Below are 23,585 nucleotides of genomic sequence, written 5' to 3' on the forward strand. Positions count from 1 at the left end.
GTGTGTTTTCTTTGACTGTTTTTCTTTACCTTCTGAAAGATATTTATAACTCTCCAGGGTGCACCATCCTACTGAGATAACTGTGTTCTTAGATGCTTGAAGACAAAGATGAACAACTCACTTGTGGTGTGTGGTTATCTCATTATCTCTACCCACCCTGTTGTAGGGTATTGCTTGAGCTGCAGCGAACTGTTTGCCCTGCTGGCAAACAAGCCCCTTGCAGCTCATGACACGTGTTTTAACTGTTATTTAGGCTCGCTCTTCGCAGTGAGCCTGAATATGCCCTTAGGCTCCCAATGAAAAGGGAGCTTAATGATGTGTCAAAAACTGCACTACAAGGGCCCACAATAAATTTAGACTTTGTAAGTACAGGAGCCAACAGGGCAGCTGAAATTTAAGGTAGTGTTCAGAATCAGACCACTTGTCACGAAGTCATTCTGAAGGCGAGTGTGTGTGTGTGTGTGTGTGTGTGTGTGTGTGAGTTCAGATAGCCCAAAGCGAGAGAAGAGAACTTGTGTCAAAATAACTAAGGGAAGAAGTCAAAGGATAAATCGTGGACTATGTGTTGTGTCAAAGAAGCCAAATGCACTTTTTCAAAGCAATTTTAGAAGGAGATCTAAATGTTTAAGTTGTCGATCAAAGAAATCACTGGCATATTTCCCCAGTGAAAATAACCTGAGGTAGGAATGAAGCTTTGAAAGCTGGGGAAGAAATGGCTCTATCTTCTTGGCAAGGGAGTGCGATTACTTGTAAACTTTCTTTCCTATCCTGAAGAGAGTAGAGGTAGAATAGGACAGCTCTTCTCACTCCTCTGGCAATGTCAGTAGCTTTTCCTTGTATCTGCTCCTAATGTAGTTTAGAACAAATAGCTTATGCCAGGAGGGACTGCATCATAAAATAACTCCCAAGCATTTGTGTTCAGAGATGCAGACCTTTTATTTTCCTAAAGCAGCTGTTGAATAATGAACTCAAAGTGGAATTAATTAAGGATATCACAGAAACTGCAGAACCCTTGGGATTGCCCCAGTTTTTAGAAATCTTTTAATACCCTAATCAAACATCAGCAGGTTCATTAAAGAAACTGTCCTAGGTCACTAATGGATCAGTGAAAGATTCCACAGAAGTATTTCTTCCTTAGAACTTTCCTTTTTCCCTTCTCTCTAGCCTGAATACTATTGGCATTAACAAATTTCTTCTCTTCTTTTTTATTGTTATTTCAAAGAACTGAATACCTAAATATTTGCCACCAGAAAATCTATATATCCATCCCATGAAATCATTGTGGACATTTATACTCTTAAACATCTTAAGTTTAATTTGTAAAGAGCACTTAAAAGAACTCATTAAAGCTTAGCTTAATTACATTACACAAAGGATTCGTCTTTAAGCACCTTTGACTCCTAAAAATGGATCCTGTAGACAAGACAGAACACCATGCTCAATGGCTAAAACGTCAGGTGTCTGTCAGCTATGAGAAGAAAATTTTCAGTCTGTCCTTAAAGGACATTCAAAGATTATTTCCAGCATTAAATTTGGGAGTTTAAAAACAAAACAAAGGTCTTATAAAAATTCTTTGTAAACATATTTTTGTGTATAGTTACAAAAGACAAAATAAATGCTTTATAATTTTTTGCGAGTTGGCAGCATGTAACAGTGTTTAGGAGGCTCTCGTTGGACACCTAATGATGGAAAATTGAATGAACTAGAACATAATATCTAGGCCCATTTTTCTCTGTTGAGGAATATCCTTGACTTAATGCCACTGACTCTGAACAACCTTAGCCTATTATCATATAGTAGTCCAGAATTTTCCTTGCCATTCTCATTTATCAACTTAATTCTCAGTGTACTGGAATGCTGACTGTTTTACTAATATTGTTGTTGAGTTGTTAATGTGACTGCTGCACTTCAGTAGCCTACACTTTAAAGGAGAAGTCTATGGCACCATGTGCTCTGGCATAATAAACAGCACTCAATAAATGTTAGCTAATTGGCAGCAGCAGAATGAAAATCCAGAGTCTTTATTTATATCTAGATATGGACCTGGATCTGGATCTAATTATCTTTAATTTGTTAATATTTTACCATCTACAAAGCATGTTCACATACATCATCTTCAAAACAATCTTGCATGATTGGTTGGGCCATAGTTTACGCAGAGTGGCCTATTTCATGGGGTTTGGGGCTAAACCTGGAACTAAATCCATTGTTTGCTTCCCATTCTGTAGTTCCTTCAGTTTGCTAATAAGAGTCAATGCAATTTAAGAAATGACCAACTTTTCTGTGTTTAGAAATCTCTCCCTTGGAGAGGAGGAAAGACTAAGGAGAGATGCCAAGAGTATGACTGTGAGGTGGTGCTTCCATGTGGAAACATGAGGAATGTTCACTCGCTCTAATATGTATTTCCTCCATGAGGAACCAGCTTAATCAAAAACCAGATGTGATATAAAAAATTAAAAACTGGGGCCAGTATGGTCGTCCAGTGATTAAGTCTGGCGTGCTCTGCTTTGGCAGCCTGGGTTCGGTTCCTGGGCGCAGACCTACACCACTTTTCTGTCAGTGGCCATGCTGTGGTAGTGGCTCACATACAAAAAAAGAGGAAGATTGGCAATGGATGTTAGCTCAGGGTGAAGCTTCCTCAGCAAAAAAACCCCTCAAAGACATTCTCATACATGGAATGTTGGATCCAAATAGGACCTACAGAAATCAGCAATTAAATAGCTTAATTCTCTCAAAGACTATCAAGATGACACATATTAAATCTCAAAGGTATTTCCAGCTGGTAAATTCAGACACCTAGGTGGTCCCAATGTGGACTTTTAAAACCCATATCATTTCTTGGGGCTGGCCCCATGGCCGAGTGGTTAAGTTCACACGCTCCCCTGCAGGCGGCCTAGTGTTTCGTTGGTCCGAATCCTGGGCACGGACATGGCACTGCTCATCAAGCCATGCTGAGGCAGCGTCCCACATGCCACAACTAGAAGGACCCACAACGAAGAATATACAACTATGTACTGGGGTGCTTTGGGGAGAAAAAAATTTAAAAAGCAAAAGTTTAAAAAATAAATAAATAAATAAAATAAAACCCATATCATTTCTTAATCTATAGCAGATCCTTTAAAATTTCATGGGAAAAGAAACTTTCATTTTAAAAATAAATCTTTAAACGTGAAAGTAAAAGCAAGGAAGCTGTTTTCTAATATAGCAAGGGGTACTTTAAAAGTGTTTTGGAGAGTTAATTATAAATTCACATTCTCTCATCATTTTTACTTCTTTTCTTCCCTTTAGGGCATCTTTTTCCCATCTTTTCTTTTGTCTTTCCTTCATGTCTCCTTTTATTCCCATTCTATCGTGTCCCTCTGTTCTTGTTAACTGACGATGATATGGAGCTGAAGAGGCACATGCATAATGGGTAGGACTTCAGATTCTGGAGCCAGCCTGAAATCTGGCTCTGCTGTGTGACCTTGGGCAATTTACTTAATCTCTCTGAGCCTTATTTTCCTCATCTGTAAAATGGGGCTAATAAATTAACCTAATTCACAGTTACTATAAGGATTTAAAAAGAAAATATTATATAATGCCAGTTAGCACAATTCCTGAAGCTAAATGCCTAATAAGTGAAGACTTTTTATTTGGGCTTTATTATATCCTATCTCATTCCAGAAAAATAATGGAAGTGGATTACAAAAATGCATGCAGTATTATAAGTTAATATGTAAGTAAAGGAATCACACTGATGGCCAGAGTGTGAGAGGATAAATCAGATGATGCTAGCGGTGAAGGTGGCACATAAAATTCATAGCTCAAGGACTAGACAGGACAGTTAAAATTTGGGATCTGGGTTTCCCAGAGAGTAATCAATTACGTGATTCACAATCTTCTTAATATTTTTATATTAAGCCTATTAGTTGTTCAGGGTAGGCCCAACTATTTTCGGTAGTGAGAGCTCAAGAATTCTTATTCAAGAGCCTGACACTGTATAATGTGAACAAAATCTTCAGAGTTGAATACAATGCTGTGCTTCATAGAATTCTTTTTTCTGATTTCCCTCAATAGAGGCTGCTGCAACACCAATATGCAATTCAGTGAAAGGAAAGCAACTCTAGCTCTGGACATAGGGTATGAAATTTGGAGCCAGGCGGACTTTGGTTTAAATTGTGACTCTGCCATTTACTTGCTGGGTGGTCTTGAGCAAGCGATTTGATGGTGCTAGGGTTGTTTTCTCATATGGAAAACAGAGGTACTAACCCCTATTTTGCACAATTATTTTGAAGATGATTACTAATATAGGAAAGGCACCTAATTCAGTGCTCGGCACGTGACCCAAATGAAAACTATTATTTTGAGGTGGCATAGCCATGGGGTTTCAGTATGTTACTCTCAAATGGTTTGGCTAAATCCAAAAATAAAATTTAGAAGATCTAAAAGGGAATATATGTCCTTCAGGCAACCTTCCATAAATACAATTTCTCATGACTGATTTTTGATAGGCACTGGGCAGCAAGCGTTCAGCGTTATCCTCTTTTGACAAGTACTTGGAGTGCAAATATTCTGTTGCCAATTAGGGACAGACCATGCTTTAAGCCTCAGCTGAGATGGGAATGTAGTTGACAACTCTTTTAAAAGTTGAGAAGCCTAACCAAAACATACGTCTGTAAAATGCCACCTCGCCTCCACATGGACATGGGCTGAGAATGGGACAAGATTTTTCTCACAAACCTCAAAATTCTATGCCAAAGAGCATGACTGTGATTATTTTAGCCTGCAAAAATGTTAAAGAGAGTGTTGTGAAACTCCCACTGCCATAGACATAAGAAAGGTCCCATAGAACACCCACGGAAGAGCTTACCTTATCACTTCCTGTGAGTCCTCCACCAAACTTGCTACTTCGAGGTGATAAAATCCTGTTCAGAGTGGTTAGCTATAAGCGAGTTAAGTGTCACAGAGCACCTCCCAAAAATAATTTGGGTTTCAAGATGATTAATCTTAATGCAACTTTTTTCAATACTAATTAAATTTGGTTTTTAAGCTCACACCTATTTTGTGACAATAAAACCAAGACATCAATAATTTAGGAAATGCTTTTTCTCTCTTCTCACTCTGCATCCAGCTCAGTTAAAAGAGATAAGAAGTCATGAAGGTACAAGTTAAAAGAAGAAAGTGTGGGCTGGTGTGAAGGAGGGTAGAATGCATCCTATTTCATCTCAGAGAAATTCCTATCCATCAAGACAACGTACCTATAAAACCCAACTCAGGATGACACAAAGGGACAGGTCCTATAGGATGATTAATTGTTGGAGACCCAAAGGACCTCATGCAGCTTGTCCATAGTGAATTCCTGTCCATTTTGAAAAGTCCAGAATAAACTATCTGAAAGCATATTGTTCATGGCCAGTTCCCTAAAATGTATGGCTGTCAGTGGTAGAATGCCATGCCTAAAATCTGCCTGCTACTTAGAGAAAATCTTGGCCTGAGAAGGTTGACTTGCAAATTATTATGTGGGAAACTAGCCCAGAATGTCTAATGATATAAAAAGGTTGATAATTTTGAAGAATAAACAATCGCCTCTTTTTAAGGGTTGGCCACAGTGGGCCTATTGTTGACATAGATGAACAAACCTGCAGGGACTGGAAGCCACCCTTTAGCAGATCTGAAGGCAGGAAATCTTCTCGGAAGATTTTGTTTATCTCAGCCTTTCTAAACAACTGCACTATATGAAGAATATTACTGGAAGCCAATGAGAGACACAGGAGGGTAAATTGGGAGTAATTTATCTTGCTTTATAAAATGGGAGGAAAGAAACCCAACCAGTCAATTGAGTGGAGTCAATGTCACTCGTCTTACACTTCAGGAAACTATGTCCCCAAAAGAATCCCTCGTCCTGAGTTCTGAGATCTAATAGACAAACTCAGTTCCCTCCATATAGGTTACCTGAATTTTCTAAGACAATGAGAAAAATTGAATTTGGATGTTCACTTTCAAATGATATTTCATCTGGTCATCCTACCCTTCTGACCAGTCCTAGTCAAACAGGTTCCAGGAAAGTAAGCCCCACATTTTCCAGAACACAGAGGGATTAGAGACCATTTCAATTTGCCAGGAGGCTATTAAAAAGAAGGGAGAAAGGAGATCTCCCTTTATGAAAGTCTTTTCCACATAACTGGAGTCTCTTCTCTTTCTTGACTGGAGGAGAAAAGGGGTGGCAGCCTTATAACTCCCAGAAAGGGAATAACTGTAGCCCTCCGCCTCCTTTGTCTATTTTGTAGTCTGTTCTCTGGGCAGCCTCTTGGGGATTATAATGTGAACTTCACCTGGTCTGTTGCTGGTGTTGGAAAAGGAGTGAGAAACTTTGATGAATGCCCATGATTGTTCCCTAAATTAGCTGATCACCGGAAACACTGAGGGAATAGTTAAAAACACAGATTCTAGGGCCCCTAGAATTGCTAGGGTTAGAGATTCTAATTCAGTCAGTCAGGTGGGGACCAGGAGTAGTGGATGAATTTTAAATTTTTGAAAAGCTGGAAGAATTACATTGAAATGTTTTAATTATCCTTTTTTTTTTTTTTTTTACCTTCTTTTGTGTGTGTGTGTGTAGAAGGCCAAATTACACTTTCAGACAATTCTGGATCTGGGGGCTCAAATGATTACATTAGAACTCAGTTTCTTGCCATTTCTTGGCTTGGTTTTCATTGTGCTAGCATTGATCTTAGGCGGGATTTCCCCTAAGTGGTAATGAACACTCCCAGGCTTATATTCTTCTAGCTTTTGGTGAGGAAAAAAGAGATGCTCTTTTTCAATAAGCCCAAAGACCCAGAGTTGAGTCTCACTTGTTCTGATTTGTCCATCCTTAAACCAATTACCATGACCAAGAGCAGGTGCTGTTCTCATTGACCAGGTCCAGGTCAAATGTCCATCCCTCTGCAGCCAGAGGTGGAATCAGCTCCATCAGAAACCATCAACTGAGAGTCGTAGAGGGTTTCCACAAGGAAATTCAGGGTGCTGAATAAAGAAACAAGAGATGTCAACTATAGGTCAATGGTGGATGGGCCAACAGTTTCTAATAAAGGCAGTGATTAACATATATTTGAACCAACAATTACGAGAATAGGAATTACTACATATAAGCAATAAACCAATGAACTGATTTTCGGTAGGGCATGATGCTCTCCTGCCCGCCCTCCTCACACTCACTGTCTTGTGTTGCAGATCGATCAGACTCATACAACTAGAAATTACCTAGAATTGAGGTTGAAGTATAACAAAAGCAACAACAATGAAAGCAACAACCAAAAAAAAGATCCAACTCTGTATTTTTTTAGGTAACCAATGCATCTGGGGACTGAGACACTTGTAATTGTCAAAAAGGTGGTGGAATTGAAAGGTCATGATGTAGCAAATTTCAGCTACTTCTGTATGGTAGGCCAGACACATTTTAGCTGTGCCAAGGGTGCTGGGTGAGTCTTGAAGATGTGGGAAGATAAGAGGTTTTCAGCAAGGTATAGGATTTCTGTGTTACAGGTTTTCAGTACCAGTTATCAAGAACATTTCTTATCTTTGACACCTTTTATCTTTAACACAGACTTTTAAATTGATCTTAAAATGGGAAGAGAGAATTCTTAAAGCAGATTAATAAAATGATGGCTTTAAATCACATAATATAAGAATACTCTTTAACAAGCTTTAAACATATATATTTAGGATCTTTTCATATGGTATTGAAAAGAGGCTACAAAAATTGTTTAAAAACTTGTCAAATATTACCATCTTATTTCTGGAAATAAGATAATGAAGTAGGGATTGAACATTATGGCTAGAAAATATTTGCTTCACCCTAAACTCAATTTTCCTATCTGCAATATGGGAATAAAAATAATTAAGAATTATAAAGGTGAAAAAAGTTAATTGGTCCCTTGGGGCATAGAAATGCTTAGATATAATTATTCCTCCATGGTAATAATTCACTTTAATTAAAATTATTTAAAGCCAGCTTCATTTCCAATTGCTATTGAGGTTTCAAAAGAATAAAATTCCCTAAATATATTAACAGTACTATATTAATCCTATGTAAAATTATTTCCTTATAAGTGAGATAAACTATATCATTAACAGCACTTAATGAACTTTTGCATTATAATTGATATTTCCATTCTACAGTTGAGGGAGAGGGGCCCATAAATAATCAATATTTATGAGTACACACTTCCTGTGGGATTAATAAATAAACGTATAGATATAGACATAAATTTATATACATCTCATGTTATATCCGTATATGCAAACATCTTATGTTATATTCATACACACATTTGGTAAGTGTATTTATACGTAACCTATTTTACCATGAACACTAAAATGTTCTGCTGATTTGGGGCTTTCATTATCCATAAAGTTTCCCAATAGGAAAAAAAAGTCTTGTTTTATGGGAGAAATCTTAGAACACATTTTTCAGCCCTTTTAATTTTACCTTGTCACAGTGTTCCCTTTTCAGCTCTGCCTCTCTATCTGTATGCCAGTTATCCTTGATTTTGCATAGACGAGGCATAAAGGAGAGGGAAACAAAACATAGACAATCCAGAGAATCACATGGTACATGGTATGAAACGTGTTTTGTTTTCAGGGAGTGTATTGCCCACTGTTTGACACCAACCGCAGTCCATTTACCTTTGTTGTAATTTGCAATGAGGTGCTTTTTTATAGATGATATTTAGAAGCTACACACCTCTCCCCGCTTCCTCAAGATCAAGCTAAGAAAGAGGAAACATGTCACTCACTCTTGATTACACTAGTAAACACTGAATCCAGAGTTGCCACCGAGTCAATGTCTTTATTAGAGCAAGAACCGTGATGAACACTTCTGGACAGAAGTGTGGTCAAACATGTCTGAAAGGCAGCGACGTCAATGAAAGCAGTGTAATGTTGCCACAACAGTGAACTTCTGAAAAGTGAGCTGGATGCTGCCCAGTGTCATGCACTTCGAGGACAAAGCCACACCTGTCGCCCTGGGAGACAGAATAGCTCCGTAGCACTGACAGCAGAACAGGGAGCGAGTGTAGATTACAGCAATTGATAGGCAGAGAAAATGGCTGTAAAAACGATGGGAAATCTGCCAGGGCTCACCTACTTCTCCACGCTTCATATAATTTACTTAACTTACAAACACTTGTATTAAGCTTTATTGTGAAAAAAAAATTTAAGAAATGTATGCAGGAGTATAGAAAGATACAAGATTATCCTAGAGCTTTAGAAATGTTTGAATAAAAACAGTTGGAAGTGTTTTTCAGATTTATTTTACTCTTCCTGCTGTGTTCAGCAGTTTTCATTTCTATTTTCTTGATGTAATATACTGAGAAAAACGAACCCAACCAACCAAAGGGAGCTGCTGGCTGTTGTTGACCAGAAAAATAAAACAAATCCCCCCTAACGTTTTTCTGCTATTTTTGTGGATGGAAGTAGAAGTAAGAAGTTTTATTTCCTGATAGGTGGTACTGTAGGCAACTTGGTAATAGAGATCACTAAGGAATTCAAATGAAAACCTAAGACTTTAGGCCCAAATTAAAAGAGCTCCCCAGCATGATTACAAAGTAAGAAAACATCGTCATCTATGTCCAGTGGTGCTTTCTTCTGGGCAGGGAAGATGACCTGGTACGCTCTATCCTCATTCTCCTGTGCTAAGATTTGTTTCTGTTTCACTTTATTTGACTTCTTTTTCTTTCAGACTATTGCTCTAAGCCATCCTTCCTTCCTTTTCAATTTTTTTCCAAATCTTCTCTGACTGAGTCTTCCTTAGGATTTTTTTTTTCATCCTTCAGTCATGTCTTATTCAGAGGATAAGGAATTCAACACTTTCTTTTTCAAAATTGGATCATATTTTTCATGGGAATTTAGAACTCATTGCATAACAGTGTCACCATACGGTGGTAGCATTTATTACAATTTTTCATCACCTGCCTCTAGGACCTTGCTTTTGCAGTTACACTTAGCAATAATTGACATTGATGTTTGCTTTAGCTATTTCTTAATAGTTTTGTGGGACTTCTCTGAAGTCTGAGGAGCAGCAACTATGTGAAGGATCATCATGTCTTTTGAAGCACAAAAGTTTTTAACTTTAATGAAGTCTAATTTTAAAATACATATTTAGATTGTGCCTTTAGTGTTGTATCTATGAATTCTTTGTCTAGCCCAAGGCCATAACTATTTTCTCCTATATTTTCTTCTAGAAGTTTTAGAGTTTTAGCTCTGTGATCAATTCTGTATCTACTTTTGGGTATGATAATTTTATTACTTTTAAAGATAAATTCATTCATGCCATCCTGCTCATTCCCACAAGTACACCTGAAGATATCTTTGGGAAAGTTCTGAAGGCAAGTAGAAGAGAGTAGTTTTTTGATATACCTGACCTAATCTCAAACTATATTACCTTTTGTTATTTATGATTTAAATTTACTTTTTAAAATAGCTACCTATTAATAGTCCATATTTTTCTTTGAGAGGACATGAAATTCCAGAGAGCTCCAGATACCTCCTGAAGCTTGTGAATAATTTAAATGTTGAGCAAACTAGTCTTTTGAGTCACTGTCCCAACAACAAATATGCGAGGAAATTGTCAACAAGAAACTGATGATCATCACTTGAGAGTTTAACGTCAAAGTTATCCCATCTGAACCTATAATTATTCCTCTTTAATGTCCTCTTTTGTTTAAACAGAATGCAATATTTAGTTATTCAGGAAAACTGATAATAATAGCACACTGATGGAAAAAGTCCAGAAAATCTTGATTAAAGAAATGCTCGAAGAAATCTGTTTGTTGAGAATCATACATCAGTACCATGTGGTTCAACAAAGTGTGTCCACTCCCAACAGGTCGTTTTTAGAAATGAGGTTTTATAGGCAATCAAATACAACAACAAAAAAGATAATACATCTCAGCATCTCCATGTCAATGAAGTGAAAGCTTTTCTGAAAATGAAATGGCCTTCTTTTAGAACTCTGGAATCCTAAACTACCAGACATTTCAGGAACTATTTTGGCTGAAATGATATGAAAGATTTTTCTTTTCCATAATTTTTATTACAGTGGAAATGGTTTTTGTATTTCTAACAGTTTGACAAGAGCTAATTACAATGCGCTCATCTGTTTTGTGGACTAATTTGAGCCATCGGGCATCAACACCATAGACATGCAGCAGCATTGCAAATGATACGCATGCTTCCCTCGCTCCAAGAATTTGTACTTGCTATAAAAGAAAACAGATTTGGACAGCCCTGAAAAAGTTGGGTTTGGTTTGAAGAAAACATTTCAGAATTACATTAGAGCTGGCCTACAAGTGAACTAAAAATACCTGCTCATCTCAGTGGTCTTGGCCCAGGGCCTTTCCTTTTACTGTAAAAGTCAGGCTGTTTGAACAGTTGGAGTTCGGCTTGCTTGCTGTCTAAACTAGTGTTCTCTGATAACTTCTGTTACCGTTGAAACACAAGCCCTGTTGCATTTAAGAGAATGTTTAGAGGTGTGGAAAATAGCCAAGAGAAATGTATACTTAGTGTTCAAACCTCTAGGCTTCCCGTGCAGTAACTAGACCACTTAGATCTGTTAAGAAATGGGAGAAAGACACTCATCAGTAAACATTACACAGCAAGGGTAAAAGATGGAATGGAGTAAAGAAGCCTGTTAAAATCAGCCTAAGATGATTATTTGAATTGCAAAGAGAAATGTTCAGACATAGCAAGAGCTGCTAAACATAACTCTTGAAGTTTTTCCAGAACAGAGGGATTGGGGGGAATGAGACCAGTGAAGGAGAAAATTAGAAAATTATAAGACAGAATGGGAGATGAAGTATCAGAAGCTGGTTAAGATAGCTGGAATATATGATATTATTAGGTCTTAAATCTATTTATGAGGGTGAAAATGTAAAAGCACACTTTCTGACTTTGGCTCTGTGATTTGAAGATTGAAATGAAGATTTTAAATCTGGGCAAAGAAGAATCAATGGTAACTGCTAGATTATATCATGAAGGATTTAAAAAGAAGATCAGAAATCAATAGCCCAGGAAAGATATTCATGATAAGTTGGATAAATCCGTGTAAGATAATTTGAGTGGAAATGAATCAGACTGGTACCAAACATCCCAAAACTTGGCAGAATACTACCCTTTGCACATTAGCTACTGTGTCAAAAAGCGATCACAAAATTGATCATCTGCTTTTTTAAAGGTGTTCCTGTCCAGTGAGATTGAACAGGGAGTATAAAGATTACAGAACTAATTTTTAAAGTAACTTGTATCACAGACTTCACTAACATGTGTTTGGCTTGTTAAATAGCTGGGTATCCTATTTTCTGGCACAGTATATAGAACAGAGGGAGTTTCCCCCCATGAGCAACTGAAGTGCCAGCTGTTGCCCTAAATATTGTACCTGTTCATGATGGAGATAGCTTTAAAGCCAGATTTCAAGCTTTGGGAAAATTTTATATTTTGTACATCAGCAAACATTGATATCAGATTTTTGTGTCTAGCTACAGGATTTACACACACAAAGAGGGGAGTTGGTCATGAACCTACTTCAAAAATAGTAATGGTAACAGATTCATTTCTTTAAAACTTTAAAAGATAACTATCTTTAATAAGCTTTAAGAAACATTTAAAGCACTTCTAAAGCCCTGGAAAATATAGAGAAGTGGTACATTTGTATGACAATAGCCCTAAATAAAATATCACATTTAATCCAACAATTCTGTTAAATAATAGTTTCAGAACTTAGAAGACAGGAAAGCACATGAGAACATTATATAATGACTTGAATATCGTGAAAAAAGATGCCTTTTTCATTGGCACTGGAGGCATAAGTTAAAGAAAAACAAAACAAATTGAGAACCATCATTAAATGCCTTTCTTTTTATTTAGAAAATAATTGAAGCATGGAATGTTCTTTACCTTCACTAGTGAGATTATTCATAGATCCTTCCAGAACCACTTGCATCCTGGAGAAATAAGATACTAGAGAAAGACAGGCTTCAGTGAGCTTAATAGTGTTACCTCATTCTTACCTGTTTCTTTCATGTGGTCCTTAAGCATTTTTTAGAGCCATTGTTACTTGACACCAGCAATGTCCTCATGGACCAAATACTAGCAAGTCCTCTTAATTGTCCTTATTTGGTCATTTAAAACAAATACATGTTGATCTGTAATCTGCAAGAATGACTTTGCATGCAGCCTGGTTTTGAATGAGTGGAACTTCTGTTAATGATAAAGCTATTAAAATTAAACACCTAACTGTGTTCGGTACCATGGTAGGCATTACAAACTACTAAGTAAAGTACTAATTTCTACTGAAAGGGACCTCAGCGAATCAACGTTTCCAGGCATCTATCAGCATTTGTTACTTTCATTTTACATCCAAACTTTTACTAACATTAAACTCACAACATTGCAGGGATTTCTTATCAGTTATTCATGTGTGGTTGATGTGAAGCTCAAGTTGGACGTACTCTGGGCTTTCCATTTTGGAGTTGTCAGTGTTCTCAAAGCAAAGCCAGAGCCTTTCATCTCTGACTTTGATAAAAATGACACGAAATATCAGTATAACTTGTAAGCTGAAAGAGAAAAATACCATCTAAATAAATAACTTCCCAGCCTTCTGGCTGGCAGGTTCTATTGATTTAATATCTCCATCAAGGAAACGAGTGAACATTATGCTATGGTTAGCTGATAGCACCATCTTTGAGGTTGTTTTGGTCCATTTTGTTGTGGAGACTCTTCAGTAGGTGTTTCCGTGGGTCGTATGTAAGACATCTTCAAATGAGTCCTATCTAGTTGTCACAGTTTTCTTCTTTAATAGACGGAGTCAAGCTATGCTTTTTGAAAACGCATGGATGCACTAAGATTGTGGCCTTTAAGTTTCAGATAGCAGCTTCAAAAACCCAGTGTACAATTTCACAAAGTAAAGAATCAGAACTTTCTGATATGTATTTAAAAGTTATCTAAGTAAATCTGAATGAACAATGATTTTTCAACACCATCAGTAAATAACTGAACTAAGTTTTAGTGGATGCATTCGATTCAAAGCTTTGCCAATAAATCAACCAGTTTCTCATTTTCTTTCTGATCCTAACCATATACCTCATCCTGCCACCAGAACAGAGATAGATGATTCTCTTGCCATATTTTGCCTAATCAATATAAGGGATCATTTGATAGATAGTTCACTTTGATTTTTATTCTCTAAACATATAAACCACACACACACACCCAAAACACAACAAAACAAAAGTCCTGTCAGTTTGGTGTCTGGTAAAACTACTCAAAAAGGAAGCAGTGGAGAGAACCATCTCAGTTCTCATTCTAATTGCGAGGAGGAGGGAAGCCACTGGATACAAGCATGTATATCAGCATGGTAAAGCTCCCTGTATCATTGATGACAACAGGTAACAGCAAAACAAGGTGGAGAGATCCAGTGGGTCTAAGCTTGTCACCAATTCTCAGCTACTGTTTACTTTAGAAAATTGTCCAAAGCATAGCCTCTTCAACACAGCAACATGTCATACTTTAAAACAACCTTGAAAAGGCGTATCATGCTAGGAATTGATCAAGTTCACTTTGCCTAGTAATTGATCAAGTTCACTTTGCCTATCTTCTCTCCCCTATTGAATGGAGGTGGTACAAAAAGCTTTAGTGGAACCAACCAGAAATAAAGACCTTAGAACAGGTGGTGACACCATCTGGCTATTTAAGTCAAGGCTAAGCCACCCCCTTCCCAGAAGATGAAGTTCTGAAGACTCTGATGATGTGTGAAGCCTGACTTAATTCAAGGAAGAGTAAATTGGCAGAGAGGGTTCACTTCCAGTTCTTCTGGGCACATTTTTAAGAAATAGTAAACATTAATAGATGGAAAGAAAGAATCTAGTGCAAATGCTTATGAGTGAGTGCAATTTTTTTCTCTACTACTGCTTTACCGTAAATCTTTGTCATAAATCATACCATCATCTAGGAAATATGCCAAGCCTTCTTCTGTATACATTTGTATATGTACATACTGTTTCTTCTTTTCTAAATTAATTGTAGGATATTCTCTTGTCTGTGGGAGAAATTGGTACTGTTTCTCAAAGAAGAGTGCTGTTAGCATTTGGGACAGAAAATTTTTCATTGGGTGGAAATGCTCCACATATTTCAGGGTGCTCCACACCCCTGGCCCCACCCACTAAGTGCCAGAATTTCCCCTCTCCCACCCTGGCCATTGTGACAACTAAAATCATCCCCACGTATTTCCAAATGTACCCTGGGAGAGGGAGGTGGCAGCACAGCACCCAGATGTTTGAAAGTTGCCCCTCTTCCCATCCTTAGCTCTTCTTTTCCTGCACCTGACAGGACTTAAGGAGGCGATTGATGGGATTCACGGGCAAGCAGTGCTTTCATTTGCTTCTTACTATATTCTTCAATCATGTTTTTAATTCAGGAATTTTACAACCTTAATGATGGCTTTTTCAAAAAGAAAAGCCATATACTGTAGGTAGCACTTTGTATTTCCTAGTTTCTTCTTTAAGGCCAGTCGTATTGGTAGAGGTGAATTAGTTCCCTTTAAGAATTAATTTCCATAGCCAGTTTTTACATATTGCTAGGCACCTTGAAGTTTTTATTTTTTAAAAGCATTGCCTTGTTCCTCAAAGGCAAATATTATGTATTTACTATCTTTCTAGTTTGAGGCCTCTCTCAGATCAGAGACTAATCCCATACCAAAATCTCTCTATTAGGGTAAGCATATATGTACTTTTGATACATTTTCTCTTTCTATTTTATCTGAAATAGATATCACTGAATGATGAAACAAACAAGAAAACATCAGAGGGTGAAGGTTGGGTGAAAAATGGGTTAATGCTGTGAAGGCCTGGGTGTAAATGTGCTAAGTTTAAGAAAAAAAATGAATTGAAATTCTGGAGGAAAAGGATTTTCTAAAAGGGCCATGAAATAATTAATTGTTTTGTAAGAGATGGCCTTTCCATGTAGGGAGAGAATTTTTTCCTCACTTCTTTCTGAAGAGACAGTCAAATAGAGAATCTCATCTCTTAATTAGAAAGAAAAATACTCATCAAACACATCTCATCACTGGAGAGCTAATGATCCACAGCTGTTAGTCTGAAAGGGCAGGCTTTTTTCCTGAACAGTAGGAAGTGTTAATCATTTTGGATGAGATTTCTTTTTAAAATATACTGTAGTTTGCAAAAGAATAGGATATTCAATATTCCAACTTAAATGATTTTTTTGAAGTATGCTCCCCCAGGGACACTGTCATGTGTCGCACTGAAGGATCATTGAATGCAGGCATCTTCCACTGCACTTCAATGAGAGCATCAATTGATGGGATGATGTGAATGGCCCAAGCCTGCCTGGGACTCTTAAAACCCCAGGCTCAAAGAAATAAAAATCAGGCACATCTTGCACCTCCTAGAAATGGTGTTGCTATAAAATCTTAATATTTTGAATTGTTCACTCTACTTTATGGAATCTGTCTTGTTTAAATATGAGTGAAAAGCTTTAGTGTACCTTCATTTGGCTTTTGAGTAGAAAAGGTTTTCTTGTTTGTTTAATCTTCATGTGAAAAAGTAGGCTTTTTTTGTCTGTAAAAATGTAATTGGCTCCTTCATTTCCCAATCTCTGCCTTTACAGCCACCTTTCTAACCTCTTCTTTTTGGACAGAAGAACATGTTGGACAGAAGAAAAGCCCATTTAATAGAAACTTTGTGAACAGCCAACTTTGATTGTTCAGAGCCATGCAAGATAGTGAGAAAAACGAAGAATGAAATTGGCTCCACAAACCTCATTTCCACCATTAGTTTTTGACCTCTCTGCTATACCAAACCTTTACCAGAGTACCTAAGAAGTGGTATTCCATTTCTTTGCACTAATGCAAAAGTAGTTATCCCAGAACAAGAGGAAGGAGAAGAAATACAGATATAGAAAATCTACAAATTAAATAATTAGTCCCTATATAATTGATACCTTCAGAGCATCAACACTCACTAGAAAATCCTTCACCTTCGAGGCAGTGGAGCATTGTGGGAAAAGTACACTGGACTGGGAATCAGAAGAGCAGGCTCTGCCCCTCAGTGGAGGGTGTCCTCAGACACGTCTCAGGCTCCTGAGCCTTGGTTTCTTCATTCGTACAATGAAGATAACAGTCTGCCTTCCCAGCCTGCTTCTCAGGACTTTTTTCCTAATGTTCATTCTATGCAATGTGATATAAGATACTTCTTAGGACAAATTCTGTTATTTACCTTTCAGTGAATTATAGATTTTCAAAAGAGTGTTTCTGAACACTTACGATTGAAATTTAGATTGCTTTTAAAGCCTGGCCCAAAGAGATACTAAAGGACTGCATTTTGTGATGTTGATGCTAATATCATAGGCAAGATAACATTGAATTAGATAAAAGATATTTGGATTTAAAAGTGAAAAAAATTATAGACAGGAATTGACATTCATAAAACTGCTAGTTCAGAACAAGATTCTTCTATATCTAGAGGCATGAGGTTATCAAAAATTGTTAACATTTAAAAACCTAACTGTTTCAACTCCAGAGTTCACAAAATCTACAATGTATGTTAATGCCATTAACTAGAGATAATGAGTTTCTGTAAAGATCTGGATTTTTTTCGTTTCGATTATTCATAAAAATTTTAACTGCAACTCCTCTGTATAACACAAAAAACTGTTAGAACTAATAAATGAATTCAGTAAAGTCACAGGATACAAAATTAATATACAAAAATCTGTTATGCATCTATAGTACACTAACAATGTACTGTCAGAGAAATTAAGAAAGTCCCATTTACAATTGCATCAAAAAGAATAAAATACCTAGAAATAAATTTAACCAAGGAGATGAAAGACCTGTACACTGCTGTAAGACATTGATGAAAGAAACTGAAGAAGACAAAAAGAAATGGAAAGATCTTTCATGCTAATAGAACAAACAATCCTAAAATTTTCATGGAACCACAAAGGATCCCAAGCAGCCAAAGCATCCCTAAGAAAGAAAAGAAAAAAGCTAGAGACATCATGCTCCCTGATTTCAAACTATACTACAAAGCTATAGTAATCAAAACAGTATGGTACTGGCATAAAAAGAGACACACACATCAATGAAACAGAATAGAAAGGCCAGAAATAAACCCAAACATATATAATTAATTAATTTACAACAAAGGAAGCAAGAATATACAATGCTCTTTCTTTTTTGACCTTTTGAAATTTTCAGTTAAATATTGAGACCTTGTAATTTGTCCTTTAAGTAACTGACACTGAAACTAGGGAAGAAAACAGCATGTTAGATGTCTTGATTACTTGCAAAGATTATCATCTAGAAAATTTATTCTACGCAACATCCCACCTGCAACCAACACCAATAAATAGACATTACAAGGAAGTTTATTCTGGGAACACCAAGACTCTACCAGTGAATGGATATTACAAGGAAGAATATATTTGCTCAGTAGATTAAAAATGATTACAATCGGTGATATTTAGCAATGGAATAATCTGAGTCCTGTCCATGAGGCCAGAATACACTGAGTCAAATGAATGTCCTTGGAAAAGGCAACCATATAGGAAGGACTAAGAGGTAAACACAGTGGTTGGACCATAATATGCAAGACAATTCATGACTGCACACCCAAGATGGAAAGAGAATCCTTCTAGAAGTAGTAAGGTACTTCTGCCTTATGTGACTCAGGTAGAAATTTGTTAGTGGCATCCAAGGTTATAATTCTGAATATATTTTCCTGAAATCAATTGGTTTTATCTAGTGGCTCTATAGTACTTTTACTAATACAGATAATTAACTACACTTACATTAAATGACTTGGAAACCCAGTATCCATTTATGCATAAATTCAGCAAATATATACTTATTGAGCACATACTATGCCAAAGCACTCTTCTAGGCTCTAAGGATAGAACAGTGAACAAAAAGAAAAATTTTCTACCCTTCAGAGCTTACATTCTAGTGACTGCAAGCATTTTACAAATAAATGAGTAAAGAATTAATAAAACAATTAATTTAGTTATCAATTTAATAAATACGAATTTAATTAAAGTAAATTTAATTATTTAAATAATTATTTATTTAGCAAAAATAATATAGACAATGTAGCCAAAAATAATTGATATAAAAGTCAAAAATAATTTTCCCTTTTACATGTGTTGATGCTGTCAAAGTTGCCTTAATTCCCTTCCTGAATTAAAAGCTGTCTTTTTAAAATACATTTTCATAGAATAATCATACCATCAATTATAATTTGTATCATTTTGTATGTATTTTATAAATTTCAAAAATTAAATAGAAATATGTTCCTTTTCTGGAAATCTTTCTACTCTTCTGGTGAGAAAAGATATGGCTCATGTTTCATGCATTGACATATTTGAGATTTTTCTTATTCAGGAACTTGAATCTATAGGTACCATGTAATTCTATCCAAAATTCAATTCTTGAATTACTGAACCATTATTTATGCTTTTTGGTGTCCATCTTGGTTATGAATATCAAAGAATTCAGTAAAATACACAATTTTTACAATTTCATGTCACATTAAAAGAAAAACCTGATGATTTGGTAATGTCATGAGGTCACTTTAAATGTTAGGGATGTTAGAGGTGATCAGGTCTATAGACCTCTCTTTAGAAACGAAAACCCTGAGGCAGAGTGACTTCCTAAGGCCGGGAACCTGTCTTCTGGGCCTCAGGCCAGGGGTCTCAGCACCGCTACATGGTCTCATTTCTCTCCATTTGAATAGGCTGTAGGGTTGGCTGAGGTTTATTAAGGAGGCTGCAAAGGGCTGGTGCTGATGTGCCTGACCCTTCTGACTTATCAAATGCAAGACGTTTGGGTTACCCCAACCAGCTGGCTCAAATTCCCAATTATACTATGGTTTAGCTAAATCTTAGCAAGCAGATGACCTTCTATTTTCAGTATTAGGGTACTTATTGCCTGAGGACCTTAGTCAGTAATTAGTTAACTTTCTTTACGCATACTTTTTTCTTTTAGCACTTACTGGGTACCAAGCAGTTCGTTAAATCTCTAACACATTTCAACTGTTTAATTCTCACAACCTTTTAGGTGAACACTCTTATCATCCCCATTTTACAGAGCAACAAACTGAAGGGGGATACGTTCAGTGTGTCAAAAGGTGATAAGGCTAGTTAGCGTCAGGAGTGGAATCTGTCTCTTAACTATCATCTGACTCAACATCACCTTAATTTGACATCAGGAGCCACAGACCTAGAGAATTTAGATGGTCTGTCCAGGATTATAAGCCTAGCGTGGGGCGAGGGCTAGTTACACTTTATATCCAATGCTGGTTATTTTACAATGCAGATGTTCTTAGAATGGCTCCTGCCAGCCTAGGTGAGTTCTTAATATTCATCTTATAGTAAAAAAATCATTTACATACTTAGAGAAGTAGGTAGTTTTAAAGGATAATAGAAATAGACAGTTTAAAATTTCCTTTGACAAAGTTATTCTATTTTTTTAATAGCTGTTTGATTTCTATGGTAATGCTGAATGTTAAGTCAACCTTTTTTTACACTTGTTGGTAGCAGTTCCTTTATTTATAATGTGAAATCTTTGGGGCTCTCTGGTGTAGACTTGGTATTTTCATCTGCCTATTATGCTTGTTACATTGTGTTATCCAAGTGAGATTTGAAAAAAAAGTCCCTGATATTAAATAGTGATTCCTTCTTTATCATTAAGGCAGATAGACCGGCTATGTCTGACAATGTAGTGAAGCTCATTTGGCTGCCTTCTTTTTTTTTTTTGACTTTATTTTGTCCAATCTAACAATAATTTCACTGGAGGAGAAGAATTAAAATTGCCTCGTTGACAATGTAATGATATCAGTTTTTCTTTCATAGAAATTAAACAAAGTGAAAATCTTAGCAGTGACTTTCCAGGGGTCAGTTGTGCTTTTAGCAAAATGCCTAAGTTCTCAAGGCTTTGTTTTCAGGAGAAATCTTTCCCTTCTGAAACATTTAGTTTTGTATTTTGTGAAGTGGCGTGTGGCTAAGAGAGTCTGTTTAATGAAATTCAGAGGTAACTCATCTTTTTCTCTCTCCTCCAGCTCTTTCTCTTTGTTGTCTGGAACTTCGAGCTCTACATGATACCACTGGTTTTGTTGTTACTATTGACATGGAACTACTTCTTGATAATATCAGGGAAAGATAACAGGCAACATGATACAGTAAGTCTCTCTTTTCTTATTTGTCTGTGTTTTTGTTCTTATTCCTAGTCTGTCTCACATAATCAACATTGAGTTTGGTTTTACCAACCAGAAGTCCTGTCTATAAATACGCAAGATTGGAGGAAAGTTTTATCAGTTCAAAACTAACAACTCTTTGGTTCTAACACAATAGAAAGTATTCACCTATTTCTAACATCACTCCTCCTAGTAGGAGCTGAAGTCAGAAGCACACCAAAGAATGAGCTATGATTTTTGATTATAGATGGGTTATTCCAAATGATTATTTTTTATGCTCCTTATTTGTTTTCATGTCCTAATGAATGATATTTCTTGTTCTCCTGCCAACCTTCATTTTCCTTAGTTATCTCAGTCACTATACCCCTAGGAAATATACAACTTCAAAAAGCTTTCTCATATATAAGTAAAATGGGGGGGGGGGGGGAGTGTCATCTCCTAATAGGACATTTGCAATTTGATGACTCTATAGACAGCTGTTGGGAAGAATTTAAAGGTTTGTCAAACATGAGAATCTATTTGGTAGCTACATGTCCTCATCAGATTACAGAGATTTTAAAAAATTGGCCATTAAGAATCTCCGTTTGACTTATAGTCAGGACTTTTTGCCAACTATTATGACCATAATGATGCAGGAAACAGTTATTTGAGCCTCAGTTTAATAGTGTTATATAATACTTTATTCTAATAGTTAGCATCATAATGGTTGCACAGACATACTTATGACCTAAAAGAATTTCCCTTTTAAAGAACTCAAGCAAAATACACTTCACATGGTAACACATGCAAAATGTATTTCTTCAAAATAATTTTCCTTATCATCAAAATAAAAGAAAAATCCTAATGAAAACCACCAAGTACATGGTAAAGTTGTACCTTGCTAACAACACACCATGTTTATTTTCCTATATTATTTGTATAGATTTCTGTCTCGCACTAGATTATAAATTTGTGGGAGAGGACTCTGTTCATCTTCGTACTTGCCACTGTCACTAGCACGTGTTTTGCAAATTAGAGGTGTTCAAAACATTTTTTGTAAAGTTTATCAAACCAAACATGAGATAGCTAATAGCAATTTTAATGGTTAGGCAGCATCAACAGTCAAGAAGTTGTTATTATTGGCAAGGATTTTATGGATATATATTTGAATTGCACACTGAGAGACAAGCCCCAAATGCGATAAGCATTGGTGTCATGGGGACTAATAGGTACTTTCGTCAATTAATCCAGGATGTTTTCTTTAAGAAAATAGGACTCTCTCAGACAATTGCTTTTTTGTCCCATTTATTTCAGGGAGATTGTCGAGAGAGAAGAATATCTCCTTTTCATTCAGTTGCCTTGAGACAAATTTGCAAATAAGATTCTCTGCAAATAAGAAAAAGTGGCAATTTAGTTTCAGCTTCTTAATCCTATGAGGGGACTTATCTTCAATATTTAGTCATTGGTTTGAGTACTCTCAGTGAAAAATTCTGAAACTATAGACTTTGCATGTTATCTTCTCTAGAATATACCTGCCTTGGCTGGAACAATCCACTTTTCAAGGGGAAATAATAATATATAATGTATCTCCTTGTGCTTAAAATTCTCTAAGAATTTTTATAAGCCTACTGAAAAGTTACCTATTATGTAAATTTTCCTACTTCCCTTTTTTCCCCCAAAATATAGCTCCAAAATAGTATTTACCAAATCTTTCCGTTTAGGCACATCTCTAACAGGCTCCCGCTTTTAACCATGGACCACATTTTATTCCCCAGCACAGCCCACTGTGAAGCATTCTATAGTCTAACTTTCATGGAATGCCAACTACACTCCATAACTCCCAGTAATTGCCTTTTATTTGCCCCAAACACACATATCCACATATTCCGTTCTTTCTAGGCACCAGAGCAGCAATCACAACGTTTCATTCAGCTTCTTATTCACTGGCTCAGTTGAGACCTTACGTAACTCTTAAATCCAATTTGTCTAATTATGTGTTTTCTGCCATATCCAGCTGTGCATTTGAACTGGTTGCTCCTTTTGAAAAGAAACCTGGATTATACTTGGCTGGTTACAGATTATATATATACACACACGTATATATGGATACATATATTCACACACACACACATATAGATGTAAATTAAGGGAAGGCATTTACAGGGAGTTCCATGCTCGATCTAAGTGACTCCACTGCATGGCGCATAGCACTGGAAGAATGGTATTTGCACTAAGTCCTTAGTGGTTTCCCCAAAAACAATGCAGAATCTTTCAGCACATGTGACAACTTTAGGGAATCTCTGAAGTGCATTAATCATACCATTGGCTGATTCCAAACCAGGAAATTTTGTATTTTAGTAAAGAGAAAGA

At 36.5% G+C, this 23,585-nt stretch overlaps 1 protein-coding gene across 20 annotated transcripts in view; it reads left to right on the forward strand.

Moving 5' to 3' along the window:
* The window catches only part of MCTP1 (multiple C2 and transmembrane domain containing 1), a 495,386-nt gene that overhangs the window by 380,899 nt on the left and 90,902 nt on the right, over positions 1 to 23,585 (forward strand). For 15 of the 20 annotated variants that reach the window (XR_011505940.1, XR_011505938.1, XM_044780023.2 and 12 more), the window contains one exon: positions 21,102 to 21,221. The exons of the other annotated variants lie outside the window; for them this stretch is intronic. Coding sequence is in view for 13 of the 15 variants with exons in the window: in XM_044780023.2 (XP_044635958.1) it covers positions 21,102 to 21,221 (120 nt within the window). In the remaining 2 variants the exon portion in view is untranslated. The remainder of the gene's footprint in view (positions 1 to 21,101; positions 21,222 to 23,585) is intronic. 20 annotated transcript variants of the gene reach the window in all.

The sequence above is a fragment of the Equus asinus genome, chromosome 9, assembly GCF_041296235.1.
Source record: "Equus asinus isolate D_3611 breed Donkey chromosome 9, EquAss-T2T_v2, whole genome shotgun sequence".
NCBI lineage: Eukaryota > Metazoa > Chordata > Mammalia > Perissodactyla > Equidae > Equus > Equus asinus.